Below are 21785 nucleotides of genomic sequence, written 5' to 3' on the forward strand. Positions count from 1 at the left end.
AAGTGTTATTAGATGGTGCAGGAGGAGCAGTGATACGGGTAGGATGATTGCCTATTGTGTGACTTTGTGTGTGTGTGTGTTTTCGGGGTGGGCTTGATTGAGGATCTGGAATGGGTGTCCTTTACATGAGGGTAAACGGTTTTTTTGTTTGTTTCTATTCTTTATACTGTTGCTGCTGCTGTTGTTGCTCCCCATTTACTTGTTTGCACTACTAGCGCTGTTTTGTTTGATGTTCTACTGAGGCACGGCTGTAACTATGGCTTAACATAACTCGCGCTGGCTATTGGTATGTATATGTACAGGTAAGATGGAACGGGACGATGCTTTTTTTTTGTATGAACGCCTCCCCCGTTCACTGAGCGCTATCGATCAGCAAAGTGCAAGAGCTTTGCGGGGCATAAACCTTTCTACGCCAACAACTCTACTCGGACTATCCGGGGTTCCGGGCGGAAGTAAAACAAAACCGAACGCACAAACTGTACACAAACATTGGCGAAAAGTCGAATCAACAGGCAGAGCTTACAAACGTCATTGATGGATTTTTGTTGCTGTTATTGTTATTATTATTATTTGTTTGCTTTATTATTAATTATTGACTTTGAAGGATGATATAACGGTAAACGGGTAACATTTATTTTCGAGTTGGATAAATATGAAAATTAATTAAACACTCATTAGGTACATTTACGCCAAACTGCTGAATAAACCCGGAAGCTTTCTTGTACGATAATTGACACAATACAACTGGAGTATTACGTATATGAAATATTCTTATAAGATAAATACCAAAACAATACACTTTACAATGATTACATCGAGAATAAAGACAAATGAAAAAGAACATCAAACAACATGTTGTTGTGTTTTAGTTTTGGTCAACAGTTTATTTCGCTCACACAAGCGCATTTAAAGGAGGTACGGTTGAGGCGGGTTGAGAAGGATTTTATGAGCAGTTGGTTTTAAACATTTTACACAACTTGTAGATAAAAATGGATAAGATGAACGACAACCGGTGCTACACACACACTGTACTGGTATTTTTAAAAGAAAATAATCAATAAAAACAATACGTCTTTCAAATGCAACGAAAATACATCAATGACATTCAAAACTATTCGCTGTAAGGGGTGGTGGTTTTTGGATTTTGAGAAATAATAATCATACATTTCATTATACTTTCAACGAAATGAATCAAACACAAAACAAAATTGTTAACGAACGAGACGCACACATCACGCGTTATGATTGGAAAAACTATTCTAAATAAAAGTACAACAGGGCTTTTGGCTGAGCGGAACAATACCAACGATTCAAATCGCAAAGTAAAGCAAATGAGCATACACATTCAAACGCTGCTGATTACGCATATAATAAGGTAACTGATTTATTAACGCATTGGTTTGGTTTTGGGGTTTGATAACAACGTTTTTGAAAGGGGGAACCAAAAATGGCGATAAACAAAACATACGGACGGCTATAATTTTGTACAAAACATACGACAAATCAGTTCGAATTAGCTGTAAACACGCAATCTCGAAACAACGAAATAACTGCCTAAGAGGGGTAGTAACGCATTTGGAATCGGGTTGGAAGGTTGAAAACATAAAAAAACACGCACACACACACATACAGACAAATAATCAACATAAGAAATAACTGAGCATTAAATCTCCAATGGTTCAAACTGCTTTGCGTTTGCTATTGTTTTGCGATAAAAATGATTCGGAATATGTGTGACAAATAAAGAGGAAACATAAAACAAGTCAGCCCAACATTTAAACTTTTAGTTGCCCTTCATTGAGGCATGAAGGATCATTGAGCAACAACTATTAGAAAGTAACATTACAAACTTCATTTAAAATCAGCCATTCATAGGGATGCTGAGAAAAGGGGAATGCGTATTGAAAAAGAGCCATAAGAGGCGTTGAAACGATGCAAACGTGCTCATTCGCCACCGTATGACAGGATCGCACGCGAGCAGTGAAGAATACAATTTGATGGCATTTGTTTTTTTTTTGTTTTTGGGTACAAAATAAAGCACGTAGCTTGGAAGCTTTTCTGGAAAAGTTTAGCATTCGGCTAGGGTACGATCGTTGCATCAGCTCGTAGACCGATCGTACACAGCGAGAGGGCACAGAAGCGAACGAAACGGAAACAATCTATTGCAGCCATTGGATGCTCGATAGGTCAATCGAAGGCAAAAACATGAAAAAAAGTAATGAAGTAAAAGTAACGAAGAGCGGAAGATAGAGCGAGAGAGAGAGAGAGAGAGAAGGAGAGCTGAATAGAAAGATATAAAATTGGGAACCAGAAGAAAGTAAACGCGAAAAACTTTGGGCAGTATACAACCGTTCGAGAGCAAAAGTAATGGAAAAGAAAAATGAAAGAATAAAAAAAACCGCTTTAAATACACGACCAAATGAGCAAATGGATCAATGGAAAAGAAGAGAAGAAAAGAAGAGAAAAAAACGGAAGTACAAAAAACAGTGTATAGCAATGCGGAATAGAAAAAGGAGGAAGGAGTGCTCTCACCTAAACTGTAGGTTCCTGACGCGGGTCAGCAGATCCGCATGTCCCGAAGTGTACTGTTCCATAACATCTTTCACATCGTACGGTTTCTGTGCCTCGCGGAATTTTTTACGTGCCACGAAATACTTTAGCTATTTGGAAGGAGGAGGAGGAGCCGCCGTGACGCAGGAGGGGGGGGGTGGAAAGGGTGGTCGAGGGTTCGATTGGAAAACGGTGTGAAAATGTGTCTCGGTGTGATGGAGTGATTTGGGGAAGGGGGAGGTCCATGTACACATTCGTGAAAATATTCGTGAGATGGAACGGTACAATGTGCGGACGGGGGGCGTTGTGCATGTACGCAAACAAGTGTGGTAAGTTAGGTTTTGGGTGGTGGCGGTTTTTCGTACAAACCCCAAAAGGTATGCAATTTGTGTGTAGTGTAGCACGGTGTACATATTTGTTATGTTGTGTGTGTGTGTGTGGTGGGTTTTTTATCAATTATGCAAACAATTTAATTACATATCGAACATATGTTTTGAACACCGAGAGGGGATGGGGGGACCGAGAGAGTTTGGCGGTGGAGCCGCGAGATGTAAACCACATTTTATACGCGATGCGACAGCATATATTGGGTTTAGTACAGAGACAAACAAAAAAGTAAGAGACGAGAGTGAGAGAGATACAGAGACAGAGAGAGAGAGAGAGCGAGAGAGTGACAGTGTGATAGTGAGTGAATGGGAGAAAGAGAAAATAGAAGAAAGAGTGTTATGAGTAATCTAGTATGTTGTATAGTACACGAATAGTATTGATAGAGTGCAAGCACGGTGAATTTTAGTACAGCTGGTTGGCGGTTTGTCGACAAATAGTCGACATACGCTGTTTACATCGATTGCGGCAGCTCATGTGATGACGATGCATGACGGTTTGGTTTATTTAGTACAGCAGATAGAATTTATTATCACACTTTTGGAGCAGATAATCACCATAATAAAGATTATTATGTTTTAAGATTGCAGTTCTTCGAATTACATTTCGCACCGAAACAATCAATCCAATGAAAAATGACCTCGATACTAATTCGTTAGGTTGGATCTTTAGATGAGTATTTTTCCAACAAAATACTTAAGTTTAAATTGTACACTTGCTCATAAAACATAGCAAACTCTCTAGAAGGCGCTTTCAACATTAATTTAAATATGCAAAAAGAAAATCAAATACTATCTATTCGTATTTAGTATTAGTACACATCATATAATCATCAATTAGTATTTAGCACACATCATTGTACTAAAAAGGCTCCAATTTTTTATCGTAGTAAATTCATAAAAATACAAGCTTCCTACTCAACTGCTTGAGCTTTCAACAATGTTTTCCGGAGCTAGTTCATCTATAATGAATTTACATCCAAATCAAGTAGTTCATCCTAAGTGTACATCAGATCTTCAAAGCCAAACAAATGGTCCATTCTGTGCTACGTTTCCTTCCTGATGTAGAGCTAACTTTCACGTACTACGTACTCAAAGTGAAACGAGACTCTCCCTCTCTTCACACAAAACCAAACCCAATTCTGGCTAACGTACCCCATTGCAATCAGAAATACAATCACTGACCACTATGGCTAATCGTTTCCCATAGTTTTACGCTGCTCACAGCACGCCCGTCCGTCCATTCGCAGTACACAGTACACTGGACGGCAATACATCTTCTTACCGACCGCCCCGCCACAAACCGCACAGCCACTGCCAAGTTTACTCGAAGAGTTTTGTGTAATTTGTATTTACAGCACTGTTTGTGCACACAAAACCCGGGGGGAAGTCCCACAACCTTCCGGCAAGTTAGCAGGTAATGAAAGTAATAAGCAAGCGGAACGCTTCCCTTTCCATTGAGCGGCACTCCCCCTGCGGGGGGATGTGTCCGGTTTGTCTTTGGACAAAACATGTCTATCGTGCCGGGGTGCGTGCACGGTATGGAAGATGTTTTTCAAACTTCCCCCTGGAGCTAGGGGGCCGAACGCACCAATAGCAGGAGAGGAGCAAGCCAGCCAACTCGGTTCCGCCTTGGCTCCGGCAGCTCGGCTTTGCGATGATTTATACGTCAGCAGGCAAATATTTGCACGGTATAATTCGCTTTTGCACACTTGCTTCCCACTAGCAGGGAAAGCGATTCGATTGGAGTGTGTTTTACTGCGGGTTGGGGCGAAAATGTAAGACACCGCTGCCATCCTCAAGAGTTTGTGTTGCTGTGCTTATCTTTTCGCCGCGCTAGAAGTGCTTTAAAAGTTGTGAAGCCTTCGCACCATTTTGCTCCCTCAGCCCACCGGGTTGAAGCGTTGGCCTTCTTTCGTACGAAGAAGTTCAGCCTCTGCATTCCCGAAGTGCGAGCTGCAGCGTAGTGAAAGAGCTTTCCACGCTTTCCGTTGCGTATTGCGTTTCCAACTAGTTGGTCAATAATTCAGCGATGCTTTGCGTTGCGGGGCCGGCTCACGGTTTTTAAGTTTCATTTCCTGCTCGCCGGGGTTAAGCTGAATCGGTGCTCGGCTCGGACTAGCGTGGTCCTGGTGGGAAAGCGCAAGAGCATTTTATATATTTTTTTATTTCCAGTCGTTTCATTCGCTCTTAGCGCACCACAGCTCATCAGCTCAAAAGGACAGTAACATAGAAAACGAACTGAAACACACGGTGAAGCGGAAACGGAAGTGAATACAAAAAAAAACACAGTCAGCCCCTTCCCTTCATTTCACCACAGTTGACCCGCAGCGTACTGTGGCAAAGTGGTGACCGGGGCGCTTATTTGTTATGCGCATCAAAGTATCCGGTCTGGAGTCTATGAATAATTTACCGCCACCAGGAAGAACCGTCCGGGGGTTTTCGGTTTGGTTTTAGTCCAGCACCAACATCGTTGGCCTTCCGGTAGCGGGAAAGTGGTACGATAAGAAGGAAGGGAGAAACAGAGCTTGGAAAGTAGTTTTGCCAAGATTTTTGGTATGTAGTTAACCCAACGGGGATGATAGTTGGGGCAAATCTTTTTGCAAATCATTTGCCACCCTCTCCAATGCAGGTCCCACCACAGAAATGGTTATGAATCCATGCACTTACTGCTCGATTCGGGAGTCATCTTTCTGCAGCACAGACACTTTCGGTACCATGCCATTGTGCAGTTGTGGCACGTTTTGTGAGCTTCCGCCTCGGGTCCAGTTTGTCGGAAAAGGGGGGAAATTAATTCAATTGCACAGTACAGTTCCAAATCGGACAGTTTAAGGGTTCGAGCTAGCCTGCGTTGCGAAACTCGTGTTTGCACTTTGCACCACTACCGGTGGAGCGGGATAATAGGAAGTTTGTTTAATTTAAACACAGCACGCGGGCAGTGAGGTCGGTTCAAATTAGTACCGTGCCGTTCGTTTGCTGCCGGTTGACGGTGAGCTGGCGGTGGTTGTATTGTGGGTGTTAAAATTGTAATTTACACTCCCCGTGGATTAATTCTTGCCCACTGCACCTGAGCCGCTTTGTGGAGTGGTTTGTGGCTTTGTGCGTCACTTCGAGCGCGTGACTGCATGCTGCTTCGGTGCCGCCTGGCGGTTGTGGCCAACTTTGGTAAGAAGTTTAGTTGCGAGAGGTGAGTGAATGCTATTAAATATGAATTCATTTTGTATTGATTCTAATGCAAGAGAGAAGCGACCGATTTTGTGAAATCCTGTATCAAGCCAAAGTAAAGCCAACGCTTGCCGGTAGCTTTGTTATAATTCTAAAGATGGTTTTTATTGAGCTTTTCCGAAGCCCTTGTAAATAGTATGGAGGGAAAGAAAACGATGAAGAATGGGGAAATCATAAAACCAAGGTACGGAACAGTAAGGAACACGCTGTCTCGCTGTGCGATGAAACATTACGGGGTGGCCACAACCGTACGAGAGTCGGGACACGTTTTAGACAGAACGAGGTGGGAGATGGTTAGATATGTTGCATGTGTTGCAGCTGGACTGAGTCGGGTTGAGATGCTACTGCGAAGAGATAGAAATCAGTGATGATACAAAACAAACACACACACATACACACACACAACAGACACACAGACATTTAAATGGAACTAAAATGTACATAGCCAAACACAGAGAGAGAGAGAGAGTTAGAGAATAAAACACACGTTTACAGTAAGCGTAACCAAAACACGAATCACATCGATATAGTAGTACGACACAACAACGATAGCATCCACACGGTGAATCGAGCAGCTAGCACACACACACACACACACTGAAATACTCATACACAGCTAGGAGGGATGAAACGGTGTGGTTTTGTTCACTGTGGCGAAGGAGGGTTGAATTTAAATAATCGATGCCGATGACACATTGAATGCAGTGAATCAATTCCGATGGCGCATGGAAAACATTGTTTGCATGGTTGTGAAGGATGGTATAGTCAATAAAATAAAATACAAAAAAAATGGTACATCGAACGTACAAAACCAAACAGAACATTGATCTCAACGGACAGAATTTATGTTTACGATTTTTGATCCAATCGTTCGGTGTTTGGTCGTTGGCAGGAAACAGAATTAAACATCGCCATACGCCATAACAACACGTGTTCGATTTGATAATGAACATTGATTACCAGGGTTTTGCACTGCTGGTCACTACAGAGAGATCATAAAACGTGCCCAAATCCCAATCGTTCGCAGAGAGTTCTTTTATAGGGGTTCTGTTTACACTGCCATTGGGTTGAGTGAGTGCATTTTTTGTTGCTATATCGAGGGTTTCATTTGCACGTAAAACAACATCCACATTTTGCCAACGTTTCCTCTTTTATGGCTTGATCCGTTCGCATGCGTTAACACAATTAGCCCGCATATGCAAGTAGATTATTAACCCCGCGAAATGCTCTGTATACTCCGACGTGCCAATGCCAATGCGATGTGTCGTTCCAAAATGGGTTACTTTTTGCTCTCTGCATGGTAGTACACTTCACGGCAAAAGCGCCCATGAACACCGCTCATTTTACGAGGTCAAATAATCCATTCCGCACCCGTTTTTGACCGGGGGGGTTTAAAGGAGTTCGGGGACTTGTTCGGTGGTGTTTTTACGACACATCGCAATCAAAAAGGGATCGGTCCCATTTTTCACAATCGTACAATAAGGAGAGTGCTGAAATCCCGCACGAATCGTACATAATCGGACGGTCGGATACGCGCGTGCACGTTTGTTGCCGCGCGCGGCCCAAAGATTAAACACTATAAAAATGGGTAAGCGGGTTTTCACACCACCAGGCACCGGTCACCGGCCCGTTCCTGCTGTTGTGTGGGGATTTGTGGCTACAATTTATGGCACCACGATCGATTGGGATCGAACGTGTGGTGATTTTTTTTATTATCCTCCAAACGGTCATCGAAGCGCAAGATTTAGTGTGTGGGATTTTGTATTTTATGTATTGTTGTGGTTGGTGTTTCGGTTGGTGAGTGTAAAATATAGAACGAGCAAAATTGTCGATAAAATGCACGAGTAGCACGCACATATCATACACCTGGTGCTTATTCGAGTGCTTATAAAAATCATGATTTTAGAACCAAGTAGTCATTCCCTTTACAGTCGCAATATCTTACTTACGATGGCAAATTTAAGTATCCTAGCTGTAGCGTGCGTCAGATTGATGATCTACTAATTTTTCACAGCACTTTTGCCATACAAATACTCACACAACAATAGGGACTGTATATGTACACTCCCCAATCACAAGAAACCCATCAAAACCACATCATTTGCATTTAATTGCAGAAAAAACACCCCCAAAAACGAGAACAACCAAATCACAACCACAGGATCAGAGCACCGTACATGGGTGCTATGAATAAATTTACACCATCGCTACACAGCTACACACCTTTTTATCCGACCATTTTGACCTCGGGTTGAGTGGCAGTGCATGCGCTCTACCCCGGCATGTAACCGTTTATTTGCATTTATTGAGGGTAGACTGGTTCGGGATAAAAAATGGGTCACTGTAAATGGTTGGATTTAGTCGGCAATATTCCATTCGGAATGAAACGAAAATGGACTGGAACGTGTAATGTTAAACGCCACCAGGCGTCTCCATCTGTTTTCCCTCAAGAAGTAAGGTACCGGGCGTCTCCATCTGGCGTCCCTTGCACGTGCAGCACCAGGCGTCTCCATGTCAAACGCCAAAACGTGCATGATTCTGAATAATCGAACCTTACCTTACATGTGTAAGATAATACGAGTCGGGAATGGTTTCTGCTAGCTACTTTGTTTTTCGTTCTGCACTTCAAACAACACTTCCACGAATTAGAGTGCCAAACCCGCACCAGTGCCGACGGTCCATGGCCATTAAAGCTCGTTAAAGAAGTCAGGCACGAACCGGGTATCGCTGCCGGGTGGAGTGAATTCTCGAAGGGAAGGGCCTAAAAGCTACAAAACTACATCACAAAAAATAATGACACACGCACATGTAAAACAAAAAAAAATACATTGAAAGCACGCGAAGCACCGAGAGCGAGTTTCGAGCAAATAATAATAAAGGGAATAAGACAGACACCGAAAAATGGCAACTTTACGCAAAGCACTTCCCCGTTCATGATCGGATTGTGGCCGGCCCGGGCCAGTACGTTTCTGCACGGCACTGTTTTGGCAGACAGCCATAAAATTGGTTGATTGAATTACATTCGCTACTCCTGCCTCACAGCTCACCTCGCGCGCCGAGCGGTTTGGCACATTTTTCAATAAAACCCGCCTTGAGAAAGTACTATGGACTTTCGGGTTTCTGGGTGTTTTCGGTTGGTTTATGACTTTGTTTCGCTTTGCACTTTCCCAGGGGCATAAACGTGGGTACACTTACACACAAACATACACATACACACACCGAGAGAAAGAAGCCTCGAGTCGTTCGGGTTTATGGTTTAAAATGTTTGCTAAAAGAGCGAGTGAGCAAAAAAAATCCGGGAAAAACAACGCACCAACCCACCGAAAGAAGAAAGCGCACAGAGAAAAATAAAACCCCGAAACACTGGCATTTGGGCGTGGAAAATTGGAAATCTGTTTGCTACGGTTTGCGGCCTAATAGCTTCGGCGTGATACAATTGGAAACGAATTGAATTGATTTAATTATTGGCAGAATAAATTCCATCAGGCGTGTGCAGCACACGAGCCGGCTGTATGGAAGTGGAGAGAAAAAAAAACATCACTCCCAATCGTCTTCCCATCGGAAAGCAGCACTCGAGAACACACCGAAGTAAATCACGGTGGAATGTTGACGCACCGCACGCGAGCACACCGGTCCGTACGAGGGCTTTCATTTTGCAATGGTAAATATTTTAAGAGTGATTTAAGCGTCAAGGCAACAGCACGGTGAAGCTATAATTTAATCCCGGGATATAGAGATAAAACCGCTTTTTTTTAACAACCACCGTTAATTGATGAACCGTTCCGCCCGATTAGATTTAAAGCGAGATTAATGTTTGCGGGAAACCAAAACCGGTGAAGGGAAATGTTTCAACCACCGAAACGACACTGTAATAGTTGCACACTCATTAACCCTTTTAACCCCGTGCCGCAACGCTTCCCATTCCGGCCAGATCAAATGGATGAACGATGGACAATTTGCTGCGGTCGAACGGTATCCCTTTACGTTTTACAGCAAACCCATAAAACGGGGCAACATAAACGAAAACCAGCTGTAGATAAGGTGACAGCAGTGTGTGCCCTAATCCCGTCTCGCCTTGTCTTAAAAGCAATAAGCTTACGCAGCGGTACCGAAACAGTCCAAAGTGTACCGTGCTTTAATGGTTTCAAATCTGCCTTTATGGCTTCACTTTGATGGCACCGGTACAGTGGTTAAGGTCGGTGTTAATGGTGTATAAAGGAGCAAAATGGAGAAAATACCTCAATAAGTGTATCAAGAGTGTCGTGTGATTGACTGCTCGCAGTATGCAAGTTGGTTGATGTTTTATAAATATTATATAGTTTATTTTACAATTCTTAATCATTGAAGTAGATACATTTTTCAGTACCAACCGGTACCTTTTTTCAATGTTGCTCCGTATGTCTGGCAGACTATCGCGGCAGTATCGTATGCAATTATTCGCTGGAAAGGATTCCATCCTAGCGGAAAATGAATCCAATTTCAGGCGACAACGGTTATCGTTGCTATGGTTTAAAAAAAAACAGACCATGAGTCAGCGCTTTCACTCACGCTAGGCTAGACCGGGTCGCGTAAAGGTCGTTACGGTTAGTAGTTGATTATTGCACGACATAATGTCACCCGTAACCCCCAAACTCGTTGCCGTGTGTTTTTCGCATTCTGTTGGGTGTTTGGAGCCTGTCTACCACGGCTTATTTTTTGCATGTTGTTACGGGGTATGGTTGAGATTTTTCCCGTGGTTTAAGCTTGTCATATCCGTGCCCCATTCGTGAAAGGATTGCGGTGACACACACATCACCTGGATGACCTCCAGCTCCGTGTGCCCTTGGCGGGAGCTTAAATGATGCGTCTAGTGTGCAGCAGAGTGTTGAATGTGCCTGTCAACGGCAGCTGCTTTCATCACCTGTTTCCTGCGGTAGAGAAGGAATGTCATATTTGAGGACGCTTTTTAACAAGCTTAACCCATAGAACACGAGGAATAAAGAACGTACGTTTCGAGGCAATCGGTACCCAAAAAACAATGGACCATATATTTTTGGTGTGTGTCCTCTGTCGGTTGATGATGCCCAATTTGCAAGAGATTTATACATCGCCCGTAACACACGGGAAACCATACACGGCTGGCGATGCTTTGAAGATTCACGCTCCCTTGGCGCTACTTCATTATCGTTGCGTGCGGAGCGTACCAAAAATAAGCAACGCCCGGGCGCCACCAGCATCTCAAAAAGCTAGCTCGGCGCTGCTTTCCGTTGTTTTACACGGTCGTGGGCTGAGGAGACTAAACGATGGAGGATCACTTTTCAGGGCCACTTTTCGGCTGACAAGTGGAAGGGACTGTGTGAGAGCGGAAAGGTAAGACGAAAAGCCCATAGCTAGCTAGACACCAGCGTGGTGAGGGTGAACCAATTCCATTAATATCATCCACGCGCTGTTGTCTCGGTTAACCCAAAGGGCCTAGATTAAAGTTCATCCTCCCTGTACGAGTTTGGCGAGGTGTATCGGTTTCGGCCGTAAAAGCTAATTTAAATGTCTTCACTTCTTGGGGAGCGGCAAAACAAGCGAAAAGAGGCAATTTTGGGCAATTAAAATCATTTCGCAAGTCGAGCAGCTTTAATGAGCATTACGAAGTATCAACAGCATCATCTACAAAGCGGGAAGTAAATCATCAATTTACTAATCGGATCTCTTTTGAAGGTAATTTGTGCTTAAGAATATGACTCTGCACACAAAATGTGAAAATGTAGTTCTAGATGCTGTTTTGATATAAAGATAAAATTAAAAATAAAACATAAATTGTTCATTGATATTTTACAAAAAAAAAAGTTATTTTATAATTCACTTTGATGTACTTAGAAAAACGCCATTTAACAATAATATTCAAAAAGTTATTAAGATTTAGTTATTTTTTAAACTTTAATAAATCCATAGACCTGTCTTGAAAATGGAGACTATCCAACTAATAAATTAAAAAGTCTGGAAAAGTACCATAAACTACAAACAACAGAACAATGTTCTTTGTTTGGGGAGTTTTCAATCGATAAAAACAAACAATTCGTTATTAGCAAGAAACCCATTAAATTCACTCCTTATCGTTCGGTACGGCGTGTTTTGTATTTATGTACTTGGGGATACTTTCCGGGCCGCACTGAGTCACTAAGACACCGCGACAGGTTTAAAGGGCGATGTCAATGAATTATCTGCTAATGATAAGCTTGATAACCTATACTACAAACGAGCACCAACGCCTGTAGCATCCAGTCGTCGCATTGAGACTGCCCTCCAGCATCGACAAATGATAAAACCCATCTCATCTAGCCCTCCTCCATCTCTTTCACACACAACGCACCGCCTATACGCAGCGCAGATAATCGCTTGCCCGACGGACATTATTTGGACATAAATATGACAGATCTGTTGCCATTGTCTAACTTCCTCCCTCAGCTCGCCCGCTTTGTGCTTTGTGCCTGCTGGGGGTGGGAGATTTCTGACGACAAAGCAACGGCCACAGCCCATTGTCTTTGCGCTGCTCTCCCCGGAGCGTGAACGCAAAACGCCGGGGCCCGTCATATTTTAGAGTTTTGTTTTGCAGTCGAAAAATGTCATCTAAAAATGTTTTCCATTCTCTGCTTTCGGAGCGCGGCTGTCCTGTTGTGCTGTTGTTCGCTTTTTTATGTTTTTTTCGGTGCATGATATTGATGGATTCCTTTCGTTAGGAAAAATTTATAGCATCATATTTGTCTCCGGGTGAAGGAGGCAAGAAAACAAGAACATCGAGTCCCCTGGCGGCTTATTACTGAATGTTCGTGGCGGCGGCAGTTGTTGTGGTTGACCGTTTGATTGGATTTGTTGGACGCCAGACGCCAGGTTCAAGGGTGGTTCAATTTGCATGAGCTTTACGTCAGCGCTGTGAAGCCTCCGGAGATGCACGGAAAAAGGAGGACGAAACAAAGCAACAGCCCAGTTGGAAAACCTGTAACCCCGTGTGTATGTGTGTGTGTATGTGTGGCTTTGTAAAAGCTGGTGAACCAAACTTGTGCAGCGATAATGATAATGCCACCGGCAAGCATGATGGTTACCAGCCAGTTCAATCGATCCTGTGGTTCTTTGGGGATTGGCTCGCGCTCACTAAATGAGGTCACCGAGATCACATCGTTCTTTCGTGTGGGCAGTGTGTCGTTTGGATCTCGCTCGTCAGCAGTTATTGTTACGCTTTACGCATACGAAAGGTGCAGCAGCGCCGTGTGGCTTGCTCGCAACGACTTGACAAAGAAACGGCCAAAAACCCGGCGAATGCTAATGGCATTCGAACAACCAAGTCCGGGACCCGGGGTTTTATGTTTCTCCAATCAACCGTGTGCAACGATGTCCTTCCTGGCCATTCCGGGCTGGTAACTAAACAGCCATTAAGGTGCTTTCCCGGTACAACTCTCCGTAACCGTGGGCGCAGGCCGGACCATTTCGATACCTCATTACACAAGCTTCTATTTACAGGTCGCAAAGGAACTAAAGTTTGTCTAGACGCGGGGCAATGGATGACAAAAAGTGAACCCACAAGATGAACAACCTCCTTGCGGGCTTTAAAGCGCGCCAAGTCAAGCTCCTGCAACGACCAGCGTGAAACATTGATTCGTTTCGTGTCCACAATGTCCCACAAGAGGAGAGATTCACTAACAGAAAGAGTGAGAGAGAGAGAGAGAGTGCCCACACCGAGCACATAATAGTGAAAAGGCGCAGTCGTAAAAAAAAGCGCCAAACGCCAAACAGCTCGTAAACTTTGCCATTTCACCAAATTGTGGACACGTTTAGCGAGCGGCCCGGCGTTAAATGGTCTACCGGCGGCAGGGCATGCCTTCACACGTCGTACCCAATTCTATTGGCAGCTAGTAGATTGTTTCGTACTTGTGCAAGCAGGAAATGTGTGTGTGTGCGTTCTAAAACGTCGCTCGAGCAAGCGCGAGTTCTAATAGACTGGCGAGACGCTATTATAGGGCGGGCGGCGTAAATCGTAAAATTCGGTGAAAGAACTCAATTTTATGGCCAGCGGCCAACGTGGTGCACACGTTGGGCGGCGTTGTTAAGCACTGCAGCGAAATAGGCTGTCATCATGGCTGTCTAACTTTAGATCGTAGAGTATGAAATATGGGCGCAAATTTGTTGTTGTTTCGAACGGTGTGTGGAGGATCAAAAATCGTAAATTTTATCGTAAACTTTTCCACAAGACAAGACAGCCGAACGTTGACGATTATCGAAAACATATAAAAATAATCGACTAGTGTCGTTGAACTTAAAGTTAAGAAATGTCTCGAAAGAAGCACACAACGAAAGCCTGAAGTAAGATGGGTAAATGATGTGAATGTAAGAAAACAATATGAAATGGCAATGAGATGAGAATAAAACTAGAACTTAAAACAATTCGAAAGTAGAAATAATGATTTAAACTTAAATTTAAATGAAACATTATTCAAACAACACACACACGCGCTACTGAAAAACACGCAAAGGTTCAAACTGGGCACACACTAACATGTTTTAAAATTGTGTTGCTGTAGAGAAAACCAAAACCAAGTGATATGTGGCAAGTAACCATTCCGTTTGAGTGTTAGTTATTAATATCATCAAGTGAAAATGGGAAACCAACACGAAAAAGAAACAAAACAAAACAAACTAAGAGAAGAAAAGTTACGACAATGTTGCAGTGGAGCTTCGAAAGAGCTTTTACAGGGTGTGTTTTTAAGGTGTGAGACGAAGAAGAGGGGAGGTGGAAAGAAAACGTGTCGGTTGCTATGAAACAATCGCAGGTACATGGGGATAACATTGGTGGTAAAAAGAAGGAGTAGTAGTTACACTAGTAGAACACGCGGGGAATAGAAGTAAACCCTCCATACTGAGGTGCCACAATGAGCGGAAAGAAGTGAGTGAGTGTGTGGTTGTGGGACTATGTGAGAGGAGAAGTGGCTGTAGGAAAGCTGAACGGTTTGCCGAGGTGAGAAACGTTAAACGTAAGTTTGTTATTGTTACACACGTTGCAGCCGCAACAACTGGGCCAGGTGTTGTAACCTACACCATTGATACTTTTTTTAGTATTGCAAAACGACACGCACGTCCCTCTTGGTTAGGAACTGGTTAGCTTATACACACATTCAAACATAACAAACATAGCTACCCAAGAAGTAGTACCGAGATGGAATTTTAGAAGGGTGAGGTAACAGGGAAAGTAAAGACCTTACTAATAGTGGTGAATGGGGGGGGGGGAAGCGTTAGTTCGTTCGCTAAAAGGGGAGGTTTTGTACGCGCGCTAGCGCATTTATTTTGTTTTTTTTTTTTGTATTGATGGCTGTACCTAGTCTGAACGTTTTTCACGCGGCCAAGCAGGTCGACATGTCCGGCGGCGTACTGCTCCATGACGTCTTTCACATCGTACGGTTTTAAGGCCTCTTTAAACTTGCGCCGCGCTACAAAATACTTCATCTGCAACGGAGGGAAGGTTTTGCAAACATTCGAACATTCGGATTCGGTACGGTTTCGGATTTTGGCAAAACGGGGGAAAAACGGGGGAAAAGAGATGTGTGAAGGTGTTGTGAGCAAATTTTTTGGAGTTATTAGAGTGTGTTGCTTCGGTTTGTTGCTGCTGTAGATAAAATCGCTGTAAAAGCCACAGCACGATTGACGATGGAGCTCCCAGTTTTGCACTCCCCATTCCGCGATTGATGTTCCCCGCGGGTTAAGCGGGTTACCTTTATCCTTTTGCCGCTTGCGATCGATTTCGGAAAGCTCTCGAACAAAATCGAATTATGTTAATGCCAGGCTTTGATCTGTGAAAGTGAGATGCATTTCGGTGCGTAGATTGGGAGCTTCCCGATGTTTTTCTCTGTTCATCCTCATCGTTTAGGGAGCGTTTGGGAGTTAAGTAAAAGTCTATCATGCATCCAAATTGGCAGGCGGCTGCTGCTGCTCCGGGCAGTGTGCACACTCAATTACACATTTTTCCCCCGGTTGCCGATAGCAATGGTAATTGAGTTATGTGCATCAATCGATTTTACATTTCACCTCAACGTCGATGTTGCCGTTTAAATCCCTTGCGGCACTTATCGCTTGTCGTAGTAGCATAAATTTCGCTACTTCACCACCAAACTAGTAGGTCTCTATTACAATGGTCCCTTCCCCCCATTTAACAGTTCCCTTTTCCCTGCTAAAACGTGCTGCAAGTTATATATTGGTGCAGAGATAGGCATCATCATCATCATCATCATCATCATCAACGGTATGGACACTTACCTTTCGGATGAAACGGATGGCCCCTTTGTGCTGATTCGTTAGCTGTACACATCTCGGTTCCTCATCTTCGTCTGCATGGCAAATTCCATGGTTCAGGTAGTACCGGTAGCAGTGCGGTCCAGCATGTTCCGTACGGTACGCATACGTGTGGGTGTGTGTGTGTGAGTGTCAGCAGATTTTTTCCCAACGATAATACATTTTTTATCATTGAGCGCGTCGTTGTTGTTGTTTCGGATACAGGCAAGCAGATTAAAATTAATTTTGAACAAACAGAGTGTGTCGTTCCAAAATTTCCACCACGTTGCCAGCATGGATTGACGGGGATAAGAGCGGTCCATGGGTAAATGGAGCGTTGATACAAGTTTGGTGGGTACAGGCGTACGGGTTTTTTTGGGTATCATTTTTTCAAAAACCATTTCGAAATTTTCATTTCGAGACAGGCACGGGTGGGAGTTGGGGAGGAAGAAGAAGAAGAAAGAAAAATTGTAATTAGAAATTGAGTTATGCAGTGTTGATAGGCCTTATAAAATACGTTCTAATATGCTAGTCTCTAATTTATTGCTTTACAAGAAAAAAAGGGAGGATACAAGTCGGTGTACGCGGACGATGAGAACATTTTTCGACACGTCTTGGGCGCTGGGGATGGATTGCTTTAGGGGTGGCGCTGTGTCTGGGAAAATATAATTGGATGAGAATATTTACGGCGTCGCAGGGAGCACCGCAATAATGCCATTCAATGGGAACGATCTTGTAGGTGTAATTATAGCAGATTGCTCAATTATTCTTTAGGTAGAAAATAGCTACAACAGATTCATATCAACTCTAGTATTTAACGTTTTAAAACATATAAATTGAATTGAAAACGATTGCAAAACTTTTCACATGTCGCCAGAGACACTTATTACTTCACCGTACAACGCCATCTACCGGAAAATAATACAACCAATTTTGGTACCTCGACTTTATGTTTTACACTACAAAAGTCTACAATTACATTTACAATTCACAACTGTCTCCATTCGTGTAGCAATCCCACAAAAAGGCACATTTTACGTGCCAACAAAGAAACACGTTGTTCCGATTGGTTGGGGAGTTTTTTTTTGTTTTGTTATTCCAACCCAAACCACTGAAGCCCTAAGGTTATGAAAGCACGATTGGATTGCTTTTTGTCATCCGTACATTAACCGTACAGCGTGCAGCATGCGCTACAGCGCAAGAAAAGCGGCAGAAAGATTATAAAGAAGCAAAACTGCTTTGCGTTGGCAAAAATGGCATCGAAATGGGACGGCGTACGGTACAGTATCGCACTGCTCCGCACCAATGTCCCACCGGTTGTTGCAATAAAATCAATGTGAATGTGTCTTTTAATTGAATTCTTGATCGCAGCCGAAACTGAACTGATTCGCAATCGGTTCGTTCGCTGTCGTGGCAGTGGTGCCGGCGGTGCGACTAATTTGTGTCTCTGGTGGCATGTATTACGCGAGCTGCAAGGGGGAACGATGCTTCATTTGCTCGCAAAAACGCCGGTCCTACATATTGTACGACGGTGTGTCTCTGCTAACCGAATTATCGGTACTGCACCGAATGGAATACGACTTGGGTTGTACCCGGGACCAGGCTTGCGAGGTGCTTTTCTTCCCATTTCTTCTCGACTACCACCAAAGACCCCGAAAAATGTTCTCATCTTCCTGCACGCTATTACATTTTGCACTGCTTATATTTAGTACTGCTAAAGGTTCGATGGTTTCTGGACTTTTTTTTTTGAAAGGTAATATCATATATGTATAAAACTGTAGGCACACCATTGGGAGCGGGTTCAACTTTGGTGTGTTGGTTTTTAAAATAGAAGTGAGTACAAGAAGTGATATCAGTTATCGTAGGATTCAATATTCACACGGTGATTTTGATGCTAAGGTGTGTTGGTGTTTGTGTGTTTAGAAATTGGTTTTTAAGAATAACAGAAAAGTCACTGCTGTTAGAAAGAATTAGAGCTGCTTACAGTAGTTTCTTTTTAAGTTAAGTGTGTTGGTTTGTTTTTAAAATACCAATTTTGTGTACTAAAAGAAGTGTTCAATTACACCAATTGTTCTCTACAGAATGCTCTTGCTTATCTTACACTATCACTAGTTAGTTGTGAGGAGGTTTTTTTCTTTTCGAAAATGTACAAAAACGAATGTGATTTGTTGTTTTGGGGAGGCGTGATTTACACTAATATAAACCATTAGCAAATAGTTGCTATTGTTGCTGTCTTTTTTGTGTATGTGCAGAATTGCGTGTGTGTGTGATATGAGCTAATACGAGTGTGAAGGTGTGTTTGTGTGTAGGTGTGTGTGTGTGGGTGTGTGTTTTTGAGGCAGGTTTTTATGGTGTGAAAGTTTGACTACAACGGCTAGCAAAACAAACATGGCACATTTCTTCTGCGTGTGAACAAGGGCAGGAGTTGCAGCAGCAGCAGCAGCAGCAGCATGGAAGGAGTAGTAGTTGCAAACAGAAGACAACAAAAGCAAACAAACACGCACACAGAGACACATATTTACACATATACAGGTACACATACAGCAGTGTTAAAAGACACAACAACAGACAAAGAGAGCAATAGGGAGACAGACAGTGAGAGAGCGATTGAGGAGTGAGTAAAGAAATGGTACCACACTGAAAACACGAGAAAAAAACAACAGAGAAGCAAAAAGGATAGTGTAGCTAACGCACGGCGCTAGTGCAGTTTTGCTGGCACAAAAGATACCCGGGAAATCGCGAAGGACGTGCAAACGTTTGCAGTTTTTCGTTTTTTTTTTTTTTGCTGGTATTTTTCTATGTGCAGCAATGTCAAGAGTGCACAAACAAAAGGGGCCACCTGTTTTGACCATCTGTGCGCGCTTGGTCGCAGTGCTCGTGGAGCGGGTGGAACGATTTGTTTGCGCAGCCACTTATAATCGAGTTTTAGAGAGTTCACAAGGCGCCACAGCATAATTGAGCGTGGAGAAGATGGAGAAGCGCGCGGTCGGGTCAGTCGAAATCTGTCAGTGAATTATTCAAACACCCAGACACTCTCTAGCCCGCTCTAGTGGTGGTGGTGGAATGTGTTCATGTACAAATGTTATCTTGATTTCGGTTGTTCCTTCTTTTAACTGAGAACAGCTCTGCTACACATTTACAACATGCAATGGGGCAAAACACTGTGTGGTGGAAACGGAAAAGTTCGAGCCGGTTGAGGTGTGGTAATAAAAATTAGAAAAGTTCACAGCATAGCACACCCATCACGCACATAAAATGGTTTCCTTTTGGGTAAACATTCGCACAAGCGGTTTGCACAAGTTTTGCACGGCACAGACAAAACAACGCGAACACAAAACAAGCACGACATTAACACCAAGTCGCTCGACAACGAACAAGCTCACGGGGAGATGTTTAAAAAACCCCTGGAAAATAATATTGAAGTAGTTGAGGGATTTATTTTTAAACACTTTCTACCCAACATTCCAAGGTAAGAACGCTACGGTGCAGATAGTTTCCCATTCCTGGGCAAGAATCTAACCGCAAGGACAAGGAACGAAACAGGAGACGAACCCACTTCCGGACTGGCGAGAACAAAAATAACACCGAAGAGCACGTCCAGTCAATTCCGCCGGCACTTAGCTGGTTGCCGCCCTTTCTGCTCCATCCCAACGTCGGTCGACCGCTCGAACTCGGGTATTTGCTTTCGGTTGCTTTCGTGCTCGGGGTAAAGGATACTGAGTAAATTGAATTAAAACGACACGCGGCCCTGGCAGTTCGTTTTCAGTTCCCAGCCAAGAACCGGACCCCCGGGGGTTCTTTGGGGTGGATTTTGATTGCGCCAACGAACCGACCGACGTATTATGCACATTTCACCGTTTTTTTAACGACCACTACTACCTTCCCAACCCACTAGCCGGCCAGGTTGCATGCGGTGCGGTTGTATGCTGTTGTGTGCGGTGAGCATCCGGTGTGCCAGCGTGATAGAATGGTCTTACACTTTATTCTTGTGACCCGCAGGTCCGCAGGCGGTGTTGCGTAGGTTGCGTTGTTTCGTAAGTCGACCGTTGTGTGTCGAGTAAAGTGAATATTACTGTACGATGGTTACAGCGTTTCGTGGAGCGTTGTGCGAAGGTAAGAAATTGGACTTAGGGCACGTCTTGAGGGTTGTTTTCTTTTTGCGAATCAAGAAGCGTATTGCGTCAGTGTGGTGACTGAAATGTGACTGATTTGCTAAATAAATATGTTTTCGAGGCTGTAGATTGGTACTGGTTGTGGAAAGCGGCCAAAAGGGCAAGTTTACTGAGCCATGAGCGGTTTGCAGCAGGGATGTAAACCGTGCCATTTAAATAAATCCCAATCTGACTGACCGTTTAACATTGTTTTATTCCTGATGTAATCAGAAAAAGTACTCAAGTCTTCACTCATTCGTAAAAATGTCTCGTTGAGGCAACAAATGTTGAACCTTTTATAATCTTTTATCAATGAAGCTGACCTTTATAGGTAAAAAAATGTTTGATTTATCATAATAACCACAATAAACGTTTATGGATAAAATGCGTTAAAACGTTACAGATGTCTCTGGGGTATGTTTTGAGACATTTTTACGGGCTTTTAAATGAAGCTGAGGTCTTGTTGAAATCATTTTTTTATTGAGCGCGCTTCGATGACTGTGCTTGGTAAAAAATCAAAGTTAAAAAGCACAGATGTCATTTTAAAGCGATTTTATGCGTGATTCAGAGTCCCGGTGTAAGCAGAACTTGATAAAAGAGACTTTTTGTGGTCCTTTGACGCTTGAAAAAAGGCAAAAGCTAGAATGATAAGATGAGCCTACTATCGAAATGTTTCATTAAAAATTGACAAAATTGTTTGATTACTCTTTTAAATAAAGATAAGCACTACACTTTTAAAACACTTTTAAAATTTTGCACAAGGCTTCTTGCTTAATCTTGAACAATGAACAAGCTCTCTAATGCTTTTTGGGTTGTATAGTAAGCTTATGTAAAGTTAAGATGATTGAAAAATATTGAATTACGAGCCAAATCAGTCGACATTGCACAACAATTTGCTTAAACTGTTTAATTGTAATTTGTTTTTGTCTTTTTTGTATGTTTACGCTTATTTGTCAGTAAAATCACAATAACTGAAGAGAACATGAAATGAATTCAATGCCTGAGGTAATTCCTATTTTCCACTAGTTTGAAATGTCATCTTGGTGAATCTCGTGGGAGAAAAAAAAAAACACTTCCAACCGTAGCTTAGCTAAGCTTACAACTACTTCGAACTGTTCCCTTTTTGGTGTGTTGCTGCTTCTAGCCGACAAACTTCTCGACAAACGTGGTTAGCACAATTTGTTTAGGG

The 21785-nt window shown here is 43.1% G+C and overlaps 1 protein-coding gene across 18 annotated transcripts in view; it reads right to left on the bottom strand.

The window, feature by feature from the left end:
* The window catches only part of LOC120950889 (potassium voltage-gated channel subfamily KQT member 1-like), a 162571-nt gene that overhangs the window by 24367 nt on the left and 116419 nt on the right, over positions 1-21785 (bottom strand). For 15 of the 18 annotated variants that reach the window (XR_005751154.2, XM_040369304.2, XM_040369303.2 and 12 more), the window contains 2 exons: positions 16431-16501; positions 15496-15623 (listed from right to left, as the gene is read on the bottom strand). Coding sequence is in view for 17 of the 18 variants with exons in the window: in XM_040369304.2 (XP_040225238.2) it covers positions 15496-15623; positions 16431-16501 (199 nt within the window). In the remaining variant the exon portion in view is untranslated. Of the gene's footprint in view, positions 1-2532; positions 2661-15495; positions 15624-16430; positions 16502-21785 lie in introns of all 18 variants that reach the window. The other 3 variants (XM_040369285.2, XM_040369295.2, XM_040369298.2) reach the window with 1 other exon arrangement.

The sequence above is a fragment of the Anopheles coluzzii genome, chromosome 2 (assembly GCF_943734685.1).
Source record: "Anopheles coluzzii chromosome 2, AcolN3, whole genome shotgun sequence".
NCBI classification, from domain to species: domain Eukaryota; kingdom Metazoa; phylum Arthropoda; class Insecta; order Diptera; family Culicidae; genus Anopheles; species Anopheles coluzzii.